Here is a 15,831-nt window from a genome sequence, read left to right on the forward strand (position 1 = left end):
GGGGCGGGGCCGGGCTGGGGGCGGGGGCCGGGCGGGGGTCCGGGAGCCCGGAGGGGGCGGGGGCCGGGCCGGGGGCGGGCTGGGGGCGCGGGGCCGAGTCGGGGGCCGGGGTCCCCGCGGAGGCCCGCCCTCATCGGCCGCCTCGCGCCTCTCTGCCCGCAGCCCGTCGGAGCCTTGCTGCTGGAGCGCTGCAGAGTCACCCAGGAGGAGCCCAGCGGCTTCTCCATCAGTGAGTGCCGGCCCCGGGCCTGCCCCTCCCGGGCCCTGCCGCCGCGTCTGTCTGCGCGGAGGCAAAGTCCACTGCCCCCGGCGGCCGGAGGGCGGGCCGGGCTCTTCCCCCGGGGCGCAACCACTTGCTAGCTGCAGCCGCAGGGGCCCTAGGACTTGCTCTCTTGTTGGGGACTACAGCAAAGTGCTCCGGTGCCCGGCCGGGTTCTGGGCGCTGCGGAGGATTCTCTGGGTCGTCTCGAGAGCGTCGGTAGAGGAAGGTGGAGTCTGTGCTGGTTTTCTGGTGTGGCGCTCAAACGAGAGAAATGTGTGCTCCCCTAGTCCAGGAGAGCAGAAGTCCGACAACAGGGTGTGTGCAGGGGTGGTTCCTTGCCAGGGAAGCTTTCCCAGGCGATCCTGGCTCCCGACGGTCGCCAGCAGCCCGAGGTGCCCCTTGCCTTTGTAGAATCAACCCTGCATTCTCCGTGTGCGTGTGGCTCACCCTCTGCGTGTTTGTGTTCAGATTTCCCCTTGTTACAAGGACGCTAGTGGCACTAGGTTTGGTACCCAACTCTTTTTTGGTTGGTCTATTAAGTACTTATACTTGTAACTGTTCTGACTCCAAATAGGGTCGTATTTTCAGGTTCTAGGAGTCAGGACTTGAATGTTCTGTTTTGAGGACACAATTCAATCCACAGCACAGCCGGTGGGAAGCGACGAGTCAGGGCTGGGACTGGAGGAGGGGACACTAGGACAGAGGCAAGAAGAAGCTGAGGCCTGTGGCGGGCTCTGGGGCGGGGGTGTGGTGAGCAGGAACAGACCGGGGTGGGGGGTGCTGCTCCCTCTGCAGGCTTCATGGAGGACCCGGAGAGGAAGTATCACTTTGAGTGCTGCAGTGAGGAGCAATGTCAGGAGTGGATGGGGGCTCTGCGGCGAGCCAGGTGGGGTGTGGGCCTGCCTGGGGGGTCTGGGGCGGGGGCACAGCGGGGCTCTGTGAGCTTATGCCACTTTCTCCCCCAGCTACGAGTTCATGCGGAGAAGCCTCATATTCTACAGGAATGAGATCCAGAAGATGACTGGCAAGGTGCACAGAGGGCCCAGGGGAGCCAGGGGTGGGGACAGGGGCCTGGGCCCCTGGAGCCTGGGCTCATGCTGCCCGTTCACCCACACAGGACCCCCTGGAGCAGTTCGGCATATCGGAGGAGGCCAGGTTCCAGCTGGGTGGCTTGAAGGCCTGAGTCTGGAACAACCCCCTCCCCCTCATCCTCTCCAGGCCCTGGGTTTCCTGGTCAAGTCTGGATTTGCTGCAGCAGCAGATGTTTGGCTTAAAGACTTCAAAAACCCAAGACGGGTGGGAGTGGGCAGGGGCAGGTTGGAGAAACAACCCACTGACCCCCCCCCCCCCCGGACTGGTCTGGCACCTACTGGTGCCCCATGCTGCTACCGGGGGACAAACGTCCACTCCTGGAAGTTGTGTCCAGCCCCTTGGGCACATCCGTCTGGGGTCTGACGGCTCCTGAGGCTGGTGTAGCTCTCCTGGCCTGTGCAGGCTGAATGTACAAAGCTAGACGATGCTGTGAAGGGCGTGGGGGACACGCCTGCTGGAGCCACTGTGAATTCTACTCCTGCTGATGGGGCAGGCCCTGGCCAGGCGCCTCTGGGTGGAGCTGGAAGTCTTCACTCTCAGGCCAGCGTGCTTGTTGTATTCAAATAAAGGGACCTCTTTTCCATGTGGGACGGTGCTGCCGTGAATGCAGGGAGGGGCTGCTGGCCCCCGAGGCAGGGCAGGGAGGCCTCTGTGGGACGGCAGTCCTCCCCACGTTGGGGGTTTAAGTGCCCAGGAGCAGGGCTGGGCTGCCCCAGTAGAGGGACAGAGACCTAGAACCAGACCAGGGAGAGGCGGGGAGGCTGGGACTTTGCTTGGCCCATAGAGCCTGTGGTGCTAACAGGCCCCCAAGGGACAATGGAAGGAGGGTGTGATTGAACCTGAAGGTGACCTGTGATCCCAGTTCCTAGGCCTTCCCTTGAGGACAGGCAGGACCTCGGAAAGGGTTTTTGCCAGTATTAGAGTCCTAAGTCAATCCGTCTTAAAAACAGGAGGCATCCTGGGTGGGCCTTGCCTAATCAGGTGTAAGCATGGGAGGGACTGGGCCTCCCTGAGGAGGGTGCTTGCTGTCTGCCAGGGTCACGGGGCTGCCTTGAGGAGCTTACCAGGCCTCTGCTGGAAGCCCCTGTCCTCCCCACTTGGGGAATGGTGAGTGTGACCCCTGGCCCTCACACCTCTCCCTTGCATCATCATCAGAAAGAAACGCTGCCACCAGATGAGGTTCAAGTGAAAACAAGTATTTTATTACAGCGCCTAGAGGTGGAAATGCAGAGTGCATTGGGGTTCTCTTAGGAAAAGAGGGTCAAGCCAGCAGCCCAGGGAGGGACAGGCCATGCCAGCACCCCCAACTGAAACACAGTCTACCAAAAACACAAAGCAAAGCCCCGTCTGAGTTACAAATCAAGGTTGAGAGATGTGGGAAACAAACCAGTGTGGCTGGACCGTGGGAATGAGGGCAGGCGGGGCAGGTAAAGAGGGGCACGTGAGCCTTAGATAAATCACGGTCCGTAGCCGCAGGAGACGGCAAGCTGTCGGGAGGGCCGTGTTCACTGTTAGGTTTTCCTGAGCAGGGCCACCTGCGGCCTACCAGACTTCCCTGAAGTTGCCCGCGGTCGCCAGTAGCCCCGGGGCTCTGTGCACCGGCGTGCTGCCTCCCCTCCTGCTAGGGATGGCCCAGCCACCGTGGGGTGATCCCAAACACACCCGTGCTCGTGCCGGGAGACTCAGTATGGCACATCCGCAGGAAGCCCCATGTCAGTGACTGTGCGGGCCCCCCTGAAGTGATGCAGTGTGTGTGAACAGGGTCGCTCTGTTCTACGCTGGGGACTCACGTGTGACCTCTCCGATGTCCACCCACCCTGTAGCTTTTTAGGGAGCCCAGTGCACCTAACAAGGGTGTGTGTGTGTGTGTGTGTGTGTGTGTGTGTGTGTGTGTGGCCAGGCAAACACTGCCCTGTCCTGGGGGCCAGGGGCTTGAGGTTCACAGGGGTGAGGCACAGCACCTTCATGCCCCGGGAGCGCCAACCCAGAGGGAAGGAGCCAGGGCAGCCAGTTAACAGAACGATGGGCCAATTTCAAGAACCCATCGCGAGCACCATCTTCTGCCTCAACTATTGCTCTGGGCCAGAAGCATTACTCCCAGGGCAAGCAGGAAAGCAGGGCTCTGGCAGGCCCCTGCCTGTGGAAACCAGGGGTCCAGCCAATTTCCAGAACAGCCAACGGCCAGACCCGCCCTGCACAGATTGGTCTGCCTCCAGGAGGCGGCTGCAGGCAGAAAAGGGTCCTGCGGTGGCCGTCTTTGGCCTGCATTGCCTCAAGGCCTCTGCCTGCCCACCGGAAGAGTGGTGGTCAGGCCAAGCCTCCCGGGCAGGCAGGAGCTCAGGGCCTCTACTTGAGCAACAGGCTAAACACAGCCCACCTTTGGAAAGAGGCAAGTTCCCTGTGTTCCTTGGGGGATGCAAGCACCTGAGAACAGGGCTCTGACCTCACCAACTCAGCCCTTCCTAGAGCACCCATCTCGGGGTCCAGATCCCTCTGCCAGGACCTTGGCTGATGGTGGCCCTTTCGGAGGGCTGGGGACTTCTGGACGCACCCTTTGAAGACCGCGGACATACACAACACTGGCTGACTGCTACCCTGGAGGGGCTGGAGAGCCCTACTGGCAACCTCTAGGCGCCTCCGAACAGCTCCAGCTTTGCTCCCCCCCCCCCCACTCACTGACGTTCACTGACAAGCACCATCAGAGCTGCTCCAGGGTGGGGGCGGCACAGCCACAGCAACCGCACGGACTGGCCAGAGGGGCTTGGGCGGGGTGCGGGGCCTGTCCACTCCACCCCGGGGGGCTGCGGTCACGCAGTCCGGGGCTAAGGGCCGGCCCTGGGCCCATGCCACTGTGCGCACTTGAATAAATAGAAAGGTTCTCCCCTCGCTTTTCTTCTTTAGTTTACTATGCATTATACAATCTAAAAATAAATGAAGTCAAGTCTATGAAATTTATAAATTTTCATCACATCTCTATAAAATACTGTCACTCCTCAGTGTGACTCTCCTCTGTACAGACACGCCAGGCACCCGTGACTAACCTGTCCCACGTCCCTGGCCCATGTGCCGCGAGCTTACTACGCGCTTTGGTGGACCGCGGCGGGAGCCCCAGACGAGCAGAAACGTACGAAAGTAAATGCACTTGCACCAGCCCGCCACGCCGTCGGGAGTCGGGTACCAGACCTTCCTCAAGCACCACTCAGAACGGGTCCGCGCAGCATCGGGGAGGGTCTGACCGCCCCACGCCCGCCGACCGTTCCTATGCCAAAGGCGCTAATCCCAGGCCGAGGGGCCAACAGTCCGGTAGGAGCCGTTCACAGTGATGGGGCGGGGCGGGCGCCCCCCCGGGGAGAGGGCCTCTTCCGAGGAATGTCACGACAGCGCGAGCCACCCTCCACCTGGAGACAGCCGTGCCTTTGGTATAGGAAGAGCGGCAAGAATAAATAGGGCAGGCGCCTCACGGCCCGGCTCTGGCGTTGGTCAACCTCCAGTCAGCACCAAGAGAACGCGGCAGCAGCGAGGCCTGCGTCGAGATAGCACCGGGACCGGCGGTCAGCGCGTCCGCGGGCAGGCCAGTTCTCCGGGCGGACGTCTGCATATAGATCCTCTCATATATAGTATTTACACTTCTCAATAGGTTGCCTTTACGACTTCGGTGGAGTAAAATAAGTCAGAATTGTTTATACTTTTTAAAAAACGATAAATACTTTATCTAAAACTATCGACAGTACGAGCTAGAGCCAGGCCCCAGCACCTCCTGCAGGTCTGCACAGCGCGGATTCACAGTAGAGCCTCGTCCCGTCCTCAGTCCGTCCTCGCTGTCCGATGGCCGGCCGCCGGCCCAGCCCGTCCTTGCATAGGTCTCACGGTTGAGGTAGAAATCCTAGTTCCCTGCAGAGACACGCGCGGGAGGAAAGGCAGCACAGATTCAGCGTCTCTCTCGGGGGGGCCCAAACATTCCCCCAGGCCAGGGAACCAAAGCCTCCTACAGACGGATGGACGGTCGGACAGACAGAACAGGGTCGCTGCAGGCCCCGCCTCTCCTGGCAGGGACCCCCGGCGCTGGGCCCCTGGTCCGCTCGGAGGCAGCAGGTCCCCGTCCTCCCCTCCCCCCCAGGAGCCTTGGCACCGAGGCCCCCCCCTCCCGGCCGCATGCCAGGCCCTGCTCGCAGGCCAGCCTAGGGAAACCGCCCGTGACGGCCACGGGGCAGAGGAACAGAAGGCGGTGGTCCCCTGTGGGCCAGGACCAGGAGCCTGATGCCCAGATGCTTCCGCACGCACACCTCGGACCTCTTCAAAGCCGGTCCCGGCCGCACAACGCCTTCTCTGATGGCGTGAGGCCCCCGCGCGCACGCGCACGCAACCTGCTCTACCTCCTGGGCTTTTCCAACAGGACTGTGGCACAGCCTGTCCCCAGACCTGCACCCTGACTGGGGGGCCGTTAGACTGCGGCGGCCCCACACCCGTTTCCACTTAAACACGCGGCAGACGGAGGACCGGCCGGCCCCAGCGCCCTGTTAGCGCCCAGCTTCCTTTCCTCGAGTCCTTGCCCCCGGGGACGCCAAGCAGCACCAGCAAGTGGCCGGGCGGGCTGTACCAGGGCCCGGCTCCCTAACGCCGACACGCGCGGCTCGTGCAGGCCTCACGATGACCTTCCTCACCCGCTTCCGAATATGGGCCCTTCCTACACTGCCCTGCACGACTCCGCGCTGACTGCCCCGAGGCACGGGCCGCGTTCCCGGGAGCGGCAGGAGCTATGCTGTGGCCACCACGGCAAAGCACTGCCCCCGGCCAAGGCAGCCGTTCCTCTGTGGGCGGCGCCGCGCTGCCCTGGGCCTGCAGGCAGAGGCCTCTAGCCCCGGAGCCCGAGGCACGAGCACCGAGTTTGACGATCCTCTACACATTGCCTTTTCTTAAAGCCCTGAAGGTGCATTCAGGGAGACAGACTGTGGGAGGCCCTAGAGCAGACAGACAGCAAGGCTGAGCCCTGAGCTGCCCCAGGGGCCCCGGTCCCTGGCCACTGCAGACACAAAGCCTGAGGATGACAATGGCGGGCTCCATCCAGCTAGACGGGCCGGGCCGGGCTGCCGGCCTCAGCCACCTCCTCCCGGCCACCTCCGCTGGGCAGGGGCCCATGGGGGCTTGCCGTAAAGGGCTGGGCTGGGCAGTGAGAGCAGGCCACCCCCTGGAGCTCCGTGGTGGCTGCTCAGCCGCCCCGGAGGCCGGAACACACAGCCAGCCCTGCCTAGCCACCCGGTTTCCCTCGCCTCACTGTGCCCTATCTTCCCTTGCACCTCTCAGAACCAACCGTCTCCACCCAAGGCAGAAGAGCCTGGGTCCCCTGGGCCCCTCCTCGGAGCCCTGCGGGCCCGTCCACTCTCTGTGGAAGGAAGGACAGATAGTTCAGGGTCTCGTACGGGCCCCCTGGTTGGGCTCTAGCCTTACCTTACAGAATACGAACTGCTAGCTAAGCAAGGTCTTTATCTTGGCTTAACCCCCGCAAGGCGCGCGGCATACGGAGGCGGCATGCCAAGGGAAACCCACACGGCAGACGGCCCCGTGGAGCTGGCCTGCGGGATCACGGGCGCGGCCTGGGCCAGGGCCAGCCCGGGCAGGGGCTGGTGGTGCACCGTGAAGGAGGGGCGGGGGGCCTTGTGCGGGAGGGAGGCGAGCTTGATGGACAGAGAGGCGTTAGCAGGCTGCAGAGAGGCGGCAGAGGAGGTGGATAAGAAAGCCTGGTTAGCCGGGAGGGACGCGAGGTTCTGCAGAAGCACGGGCTCAGAGTTAGCCGGGAGCAGCGCGGGGGCAGGAGGCAAGGCGGCGTTAGGGGGAGGGGGTGCGGGGAGGGCGGGCTGCCCCGGTGGGGGCGGGGGCGGGGCCTGAAAGGAAGACGCGGGGGCGCCGGCCACCGCCTGCAGTGGGGTTAAGCTCAGCGTGGCGCTGCGACACGCAGCCCCGCTGCCGAAACTGGCTCCAAACGGATGAGCGGAGGCGGAAGGCACCGCGTGGTTAAAGACACCTGCAAACAGGAGAGAAAAACTCAGCTTCAACAGGTGGGCACTCTCCAGTCAAGCGCAGAGAGACACAACAACAGGGAAGCAGACAGCGGCCACAGGTCCGCGTGCGTCGCAGGGGCGGGGGGGCGAAGCAGCAAGCAGCACGGGCGGCCAGGTGCGACTTACCTGCAGGGCAGCGCCGGGCCACACCCCCTGCGGGCACACCCACCCGGGCTCCCGGCCGCGAGGCAGGGCCTTGCCTGCCTGTGCCCAGCAAGGAGCTGGCTGCGGACTTCTGGGACCCCAAGGTGGCCCAGCCCGGGCTGGCCACGTGGCTCCTCCTCTCCACCCCTACACGGTGCCACCACACAGCAGGCGCTGTGGCCCCTCGCTCTTGCCCAGCACCAGCCCCCAAGGCTGCCCAGAACCCATGGGCTGAATCGGGTCGGACAGGTGACCTCCACGGGGAGGAGACAGAACCCTAGTCATGGCGCCAGCCCTCCTGAAGGTACAAGGGACGCCGTCACAACCAGAGGGCCTGACGCAGGCCGACTCACGCGTGAGTGCTCTGCCCACACCACAGGCACATCTGCATCTCATGAAAAGGAACGAGGTGGCAGGTGCAAAGTGGACCCCAAGGGACAGGTGGGCACAGCCTCTCGCCCCTTAGGGGGCCCTGCAAGGGAACCTGTAAAGCAGTTGTCATTAGCCCAGCGGTCCGGGAGGGCGACGGCGTGAGGCCCGCAGGACCCGAGAGTCAGTCGGGAAAGACGCGCGTCTGCCTACCTCCAACTGCGCCACCTGCCACCCCGGAGGAAAAGCTGCCCATGGCGTGCGAGTTGGTCAGTCTGGTTGCAGCGGACGAGACGTGCACCAGGCCGGCAGCGGCCGGCACGGAACTGAACAAGGACTGTAGCACGGATGAGCCCAGGTTGGCCTGCAGGGACATGGGACCCAGGGCGAACTGTGGGCCGGGGGCAAAGGTGCCCAGGAAGGGGCGGTGTGTCTGGGCGGAGGGGGCCGCGCTGACCGCCGAGGACGCCGCCGTGGCGAGGCCCGGGCCGCTGAGGAGGCCCCCGGGAGGCACAGTGGCGGCAGAAATGAAGAGGTTGTGGCCATTCTTCAAGTCGGGCTCACGGTCCCGGCCCTTGCCCGGCTTGCTGTGCACCAGCGAGGCCTTGTCCGGGGGCCCGCACGCCGGCAGGCCCAGCTCGCCAGCCTCCCTGCCCTTGGGGCCGCCCAGTCCATCCAGCTGCCTCTTGTTCACAAAGGCGCCGGGCTCTGCGGCACCGCCCTCCTTGCCCCGTGGGGCAGGGAAGCTCAAAGGGGCGCCCAGGCTGGCCGCCTCGGGGACCTTGTGGGAGAGAGAAGCACCATCGCTGAAGCTGTGTAAACTGAGGTCGGCGGCCAGGCCCCCGCTGAAGGCGAAGCCGTTGGGAGGGTTGCTGCTGGGGCTTAGCCCACCGGCCCCCGACAGGGCACCAGAAAAGCTTTTCCTGGGGTGGGCAGCCAGCTTGGCATCAGCCAAGCCGGGCTCCTCTAAAGGGGGCCGGAAAGCGAACAGGGAGTTCTGGCTCAGGGTGGAGCCAGCCTGCAGCGGGCTGTCGGCGCACTTGGCCAGGCCGAGGTCGGAAATGGGTGAGAAGGTGGATTTCCACTTGCTGCTGTTGGCGGGCTCGCTGGCAGGGGTCGGCTTCCTCCCGGCCAGGCCACCACCTGATGAGGAGAAGCAGAGCCGGTGAGGCCCGGGGGCTCAGAGTCACCCCGTCCCACCCCAGGGAAGTGTGCTCCGGTAGAGCGAGGCGGGGACGGGATAGGGAGATGGTGACTGGAGCATCTGTGGGGGTGGGGGGTGGGGCAGGTACACCGAGAGTGTCAGATGCTGGCCCGGTTCGACCAGGAGGGGATGGGACAGCTGCCCGACGGGACCGAGAGCGGCCATCAGGGGGACACGGGTGGCACTCAACATCACCCAGAGACAATTTTAGAAGCCTGGCGCAGCTGGTCCTGAGTGTCAAGGCCACACCCTGGAGCCTGGGAGTTACAGGGCAGGGTGCACAGCTACTCACCGCTTTCCAAGGTTTTTGGAGGAGATTTGCTTTCTAAGGAGATTGTTGCAATTTTTCTCTCGATTCTATCAAGAAAAAAATAGATGACAAATGTTTGAAATCCATTTGCACGTGGACTGCCCAGGGATGTGGGGAAGCAGCCTGACACACGGCCTGCCCGCCCGCAGACCTCTCTAGAGCCCGAGCCCCTGGTGCTGAGCTGGGTACTGCCAGCAGCAGGGGACAGGGCCGAGAGCTCGGGAACAGGGGTGTCACATCCTAACACAGAAACACCCCAAGTCCCAGATGGGGCTGCCTTTGTTTCACCTCGCCTCCCAGGCTCTTTGTCAGACCCCAGAGGCTTGCTGTGGCTACAGGCACATCGGCAACGGCGTGGGACCTACATGACCCGTAGCACGCGGCACACGACGGCAGGTCGATGCTCGCAGCACTGCCAGGCCGCAGACAACACACGCTCTACTGTCCATACTCCCACAGCAGGTGGAAGAACACCATGACCTCCAGAAGCGTAAGAAAACTGCCCTAGAGAATTTGAAAACTGCGAAGTTGGACATTCCCAACACAAAAGAAAAGCAGTCAAGTGCAAAACTTTTAAAAATGTAATCTACGTAAGCAGAAGAGGAACAGGATGAACGGGCCCCGACAAGACACCAGGAGCACGGGCCATGAAAGAGAACAAACACGGAACTGGACCAAAATCTAACACTTTAGCCTTTCAAAGACACCCGCAAGAACGTGACACGAAAAATCAGAGAATGGAAGAGAATATTCGCGGGTCAGATGTCAGGTAAAGGACCCCTGCCTAGAACATACGAGGAACTCTCAGAAGTCAACGACGACAAAGGACCTGAGCACACGTCCCTCCCCAGACACTCCAACGGCCGTCCGCGCACGAGAAGACGCCCCACACCACTGGCCAGAGCGGCGGAGCCCACAACTACAGCGAGACCCCACCTCACGCCCACGGGAATGGCTCTCACGATAAAAAACAAAACCAGACCATAGCAGGTGTCCACAAGAATGGGGAAAACCTGGCTCCCTCACGCTGACGGGGGGTGGGGGGGCACACGAGGTGGGGGGAGCGGTGGGGGTCGAGGTGGGGGGACACGCGAGGTGGGGGCACGCGAGGTGGGGGGACACGCGAGGTGGGGGGAGCGGTGGGGGGCGAGGGGGGGGGACGCGGGGGGGGGGGGGGGGCGCTTGAGGTGGGCTGTGAAAGACCGTCCAGGGATTCCTCAAAACAGTAAACACAGAGTCACCATCTGACCTAACAGTTCTACTCCTGGGTAGATTGAGAATATTTTCTTTTTATTTGAAAGACAGCGAGCAAGAGAGAGAGCGAGCGCGTGCAAAGGTGTGTGCACGTGGCCGCATGAACAGGGGGAGGGACGGAGGAGAGAGAATCCTGCAGCAGACCCCATGCTGGGCGTGGAGCCCGATGCAGGACTCTACCTTACAACCCTGAAATCACGACCTGAGCCGAAATGAAGAGTCGGACACTTAACCAACTGAGCCCCCAGGTGCCACAGTTGAAAACATTTCCAAGCAAAAGGAGGTATATGAAAGTTCACAGCAGCATTATCCTCATTAGCTCAACACCGGACACACCAAGTGTCCATCAGCATGTAATGAGTGAACACGTGTGCGGTCCGTCCCCACGCGGGAACACGCTCCAACCTCAGAAAGGAAGGGGCCCTGACACCCGCCACGACGCGGAGGGACCCCGAGGACACCAGGCTCAGCGAGAGGAGCCAGACCCAGAAGGACACATCCTGCAGGACCCCACTCCCAGGAGGTCCCCAGAGGAGTCCCGTCCACACAGACAGCGAGGAGACGGTGGGAGCCGGGGCTGCGGAGTCCAAGTTAAGGGATATAGGCTTTTTTTCTGGGGTGGTAAGAAGGTTCTAAGATTGATACTGGTGATATTTGCACAACTTTGTGAATATACCAAAACCCACTAGATTGCACTCTCCAGACAGGCGATGCACTACGTGAATTAGATCTAATAAAACTGTTGTGTATCAGGGGGCGCCTGGGTGGCTCAGTCATCCAGTGTCTGCCTTCGGCTCAGGTCATGGTCCCAGGGTCCTGGGATCGAGCCCCGCATCGGGCTCCCTGCTCAGCGGGAAGCCTGCTTCTCCCTCTCCCACTCCCCCTGTTGTGTTCCCCTCTCTCATGTCTCTCTCTGTCAAATAAATAAATAAAATCTTAAAAAAAAAAAAAAACTGTTATGTATCAGGAAAGAATACTGTTCATCATCAGACACACCAGACGTGCAGTGTCGACAAGAACTGGGAACTCTGCTCTCTCGAGCCCTTGCCTGCTGTGGCCGCCTGCGCGCCCTCTGTCTGCTTTAACCAGGTGACATATGCACCAGGAGCGAGACCTGACACAGCAACGCCACGTCCCGGGGGCTCTAGGCCCAGGGGGCTGGCCCTGCCCTGGATGTGACGTCTGAGGAGGAAAGACTGCTCAGGCCCTTCACGAGCAGCTTCTCACCAAGTCAAGGTTAAGTCTGGGGAAACTGTCCACTCGAGCACAGCCGCTCTGTGGGACTGCGGACAGCAGCTGAGGGGCCCCAAGGGGGAAGCAGCCACGGTCAGGGCCCCTGCACCCATCAACTAACGGAAGCTGGACACTGCCTGTCCTTCGCCCAGGCCCTGCCCTGGGAGGGCGACCTCATCACGAGCACCTCTCCTCCCAGAAGCCCCGCCCGTGGATGCCCCTGGCCCACCCCGCCTGGCCCCACTCGCCTGGCACTGCCTGGCTCATCCTCAGAGCCCTGCTCCTCGTCTGAGGTCAGTGGGGAGTAGTGGGCCCCATTGGTCTGGCTCAACGGCTTCTCCTTCTTGAGAACGGGCGGCTGGTCGTTGTCCTGGTAAGGGACAGGGGAGCTCTTCAGGCTCTCGGGGGACGAGATGGCCGTGATTTCCAAAGGCTGGTTAATGTTGCTGACCTGAGGGACCAGCACAGACACAGCACAAGCCTGTCAACAGGCTCCCCGAGCACCGACACCCAAGGACTCCGCTTGGGTCCCTCCCACCCAGACCCGCCCTGGATCTCAGACGGCTGCGGAAAGGCAAAGCCGGCCTGCTGCCCTCAGAGGGAAGTGGCCCGTGGCGCCGGCCTCCTGCCTGTGCTCCTGGCGCCCTGCCATCTTGGCCAGGCTGGGAATGCGAGATGCCACGTGCAGGCACCTGTGTGGGCCAGGGGAGCCAGCATGCCCTCCCCACTGTGGCTCTGCCCCCCAGCCGGCCCTGGCTGGCCTTACCATAGAGTTGAGGTTCAGTGGGGACCCTGAAGACTGTGTGAAGAGGCCGGCAACGGACGGCAGAGCCCGACGCTTGGGCGACACGCCGGAGCTCAGGCTGGGGGTCCCAGCTGCCGCCCGCTTCCTCCTGCCCCGCTTGCGGCTGTCTGGCCCATGGCCCTGGCCACTGTCCCCACGGGCGCCCGTGGGCAGAGGGCTCGGTTTGCCGGGAGGCGACTGTTTGGCACTGCCGCCAGCCGAGATGGTAAAGACGATCCTCCTCTTGGCTTCACCCTCAGGGTCTGAAAAGCCGGCCTCGGAAGGAAGGTCCCCTTTGTTGGCCTCGGGGAGCGGGCCCTGGGCAGCACTGCTGAGCCGGGGGCTGGTGCAGAGCGGATGGGCAGGCGAGGCTGCACCGGAGCCGCGGGACTGCGGCAGCAGGGGCGGGTGCTGCGGGGTGGAGCAGGACCCCATGCTGGCGAACAGGCTTCCTGAGCCCGAGACCTCATCGAAGGTGCCGGGCTCGGCTCCGGGAGCGAGGGGGGCTGGGCTGCCTGCCAGGGCCCCACTGACAGCCACTGAGCCCGCGTAGAAGCCTGCCAGGAAGGACGGGGTTTCTCAGTGGGGGACGCCACTGCCTGGGGTGCAGCTGGTGAGCAAGCTCCACACTTGGGAACCCGCCCTCCATGTGCTTCCATCGAGTACCGGAAACAGGCACCAGCGACCGGGCACGGCTGTGCCAGCCCTGGGGGCTCCTGGGCGGCCAGGCAGACACGTGGCTCCGTCCGGCTTCTGGGTGTAAGATGACTGCCGGTGCTGGAACCCGACAACCCCAGGTGGGCCTGGCCAACCCCCTCCCCCCACGGAGGCTCACTAAGGTCCATGGCCTTCTCACGCCACCTGCCATCAAGCCCTCCCCGCCCCAGATGGAATGGTGTGCCAGACACCAGAGGCAGGACCTGCCCTCCCTGGGTTAACACAGGGTCGGCACACTAACGACTAGCCCCTGGGCCTGGCAGTCTGGCCAACGGCTGGTGTAAGGACTTTCACTGGCACACGCCGCCCACCCAGACACCGTCACTGGCACACCCACGCCACGGGGCTGAACAGCTGGGACAGAGACCCGATGCCAGCGAGGCGCCATGTGCCGCCTGGCCCGGTATGGAAAGTTTGCAGGGACCTCTGCCAGCAACCATCAGAAGTCTCTGAAGGAGAGTCAGAGCCCAGCTAGAAACCGGGCAGCTCCACAAGGATGCCACCAACCAGGTGGGGCACAGCGCCCGGGCTGAACGTTGGGATGAAACGGCCAAAAGCTCCTGAGATGTGCCAAGGCCGAGCCTAGAGCCCCCAACCCCCAGGGCTCGTTGTGCTGCATGCCAATGGCCCTGATGCAGCTCAGACCCTGTGGCCGGTAGGAGGGGAGCCGGCTCAGAGCCTGGCCTGGCAGACGTGGGGTCCTCACATGCCCAGCCTGTCCGGGCCCTCCTCCTTCCAGCAGCAGTAGCAGAGGCTGGGGAGGGCTGGGCCCGGGGGGAAGGGCCAGGGGCAGGGACCCAGGAGCAAGAGGAGCACTCTGACCTGCAGGAGCTGGGGTGAGGCCTTTGCTTCCAGCGCCGTGGGCATTAGTGCCCATCTGCTTTTCAAGTGCGGACGAGGACTCTCGGGTCTGCGGCACAGGGCTGGGGGTGCTTCTCTATGGAGAGAAAGTACACGCTGTCAGCTGAGCCAGGACTGGAGGGAGTCCCAGACATAAGCCACAGGATGTGCAAAGGGCCTGGGGTAGGGAGAACGGCAGGCACGTGAGAGCCGGCGCACAGAAGGGGAAATGACCTGCTCGGGGTTTGAGCACTATGGGTAGCCCTCAGAAGGTTCTGACAAGGTGAGGGGCAGATGTCTGACTCGGGTCCCAAAGGACTGTTCTGGCTACAGCAAATGTCAGGCTGGGGATGAAGGGAGTAGGGACGGTTGTAAGAGGCTGCAGCTATGATCCAAACAGTGATTCCACTCCTGCGTGGAGCGGGGTGAAGATACCCACCCCCACAAAATCTGCTCACGTGCATTCACAGCAGCGTGATTCCTAACGGCCAAAGGCGGCAACAACAAATGTCCACCCTCAGATGAACAGATAAACATGATGTGGTCTGTCCATGCGCAAGTCACTCAGCAGGGGACGGACCCCGAGCCCACAACGCTCAGGGAGGGAACCAGACACAGGAGGCCACACGGGGTGTGAGTGTACGCGTGTGAGTGTATCTGTGGACACACAGATGTGGCTGCACGACTCTGAATGTACTACATGCCACTACACTAGACCATGCACTGTAGCCGGGGGGATTGGATGTGAATCATCTCTCAACTAAAGCAAAGCCAAGCCCGCGTCACACAAGACGCGCCATTCACGGGTGCACATGTGCGAGGCAGGACGAAGGGAGATGGGCTTCGTGCTTGTACCAAATCCAGACTTTGACTCCCTCCCCACCTGCACACACCACCTTCCACAAAAACAGATCTGAGATCAAAATGGGAAAATATTACTGTAACGAACTCTGCACTTCGGGGTTCTGTCTGTCTTGGGGCGTTGCGGTATGCTCCGAACTTATCGGCATGCAAACTAACAAAAAGTGACTAGGTCTTGCAGGGAAAAAACAAGACAACACCCTTCTCTGCCTACCCACGCGCTGCAGGAATACCACACTGCTGGAGCCCGAGGGCCTGGGCCAGTCACACGAGGTGGCCGGCACCTTCCCTGGCTGGCGTCCACTCACCACTTTCTCGGCACGGCTGGGCAGCACCACACTGGCCAGAGGGATGCTGACGGGCAGCTTGCTCGGCTGCACGGTGCTGAGCGGGATGCTGACGGGCAAGCTGGTGATGGCCTCCCCAGTGCTGGCATAGGCGCGCTCCTTCACACCCTGCACACACACCAGACCAGACTCGCTCCTGCGGACCAGTAACGCCAGGCCCCCAGCACCCCCTGAAGGCCACGGGGACCCTCCCAGCACCGGAGGCGGTCCCTCGTCCTGTGACACCCACCCGTCTCTGCCACGCTCCGCCTCCTGAAATTCCAGGGCCCCCACACCCATTACTGGCCCACGGACTCTCTCCTTCCTGTTCCTATGGGCAATGGGCCCTCACAGGAGCTCTGCTGCAGCACCACATCCC

At 62.6% G+C, this 15,831-nt stretch overlaps 2 protein-coding genes across 2 annotated transcripts in view; one reads left to right on the forward strand and one right to left on the reverse strand.

Moving 5' to 3' along the window:
• Nucleotides 1-1,942, forward strand: part of PLEKHJ1 (pleckstrin homology domain containing J1) — a 2,766-nt gene extending 824 nt beyond the window's left edge. The window contains exons 3-6 of the mRNA XM_025861278.2: nt 163-229; nt 1,058-1,148; nt 1,228-1,291; nt 1,380-1,942. Coding sequence (XP_025717063.1) covers nt 163-229; nt 1,058-1,148; nt 1,228-1,291; nt 1,380-1,445 — 288 coding nt within the window. The 3' untranslated portion in view covers nt 1,446-1,942. The remainder of the gene's footprint in view (nt 1-162; nt 230-1,057; nt 1,149-1,227; nt 1,292-1,379) is intronic.
• A 587-nt stretch (nt 1,943-2,529) lies between these two features.
• DOT1L (DOT1 like histone lysine methyltransferase) overlaps nt 2,530-15,831 on the reverse strand; it is a 65,798-nt gene continuing 52,496 nt past the window's right edge. The window contains exons 22-29 of the mRNA XM_025861112.2: nt 15,435-15,581; nt 14,248-14,362; nt 12,691-13,265; nt 12,173-12,375; nt 9,420-9,484; nt 8,137-9,066; nt 6,800-7,373; nt 2,530-5,245 (exon numbers count right to left, since the gene is read on the reverse strand). Of these exons, the coding sequence (XP_025716897.1) occupies nt 6,835-7,373; nt 8,137-9,066; nt 9,420-9,484; nt 12,173-12,375; nt 12,691-13,265; nt 14,248-14,362; nt 15,435-15,581 (2,574 nt within the window). The 3' untranslated portion in view covers nt 2,530-5,245; nt 6,800-6,834. The remainder of the gene's footprint in view (nt 5,246-6,799; nt 7,374-8,136; nt 9,067-9,419; nt 9,485-12,172; nt 12,376-12,690; nt 13,266-14,247; nt 14,363-15,434; nt 15,582-15,831) is intronic.

This window comes from Callorhinus ursinus, unplaced genomic scaffold (assembly GCF_003265705.2).
Source record: "Callorhinus ursinus isolate GAN/ISIS: 27379988/994484 unplaced genomic scaffold, GSC_fseal_2.0 scaffold77, whole genome shotgun sequence".
Classification (NCBI taxonomy): Eukaryota; Metazoa; Chordata; class Mammalia; order Carnivora; family Otariidae; genus Callorhinus; species Callorhinus ursinus.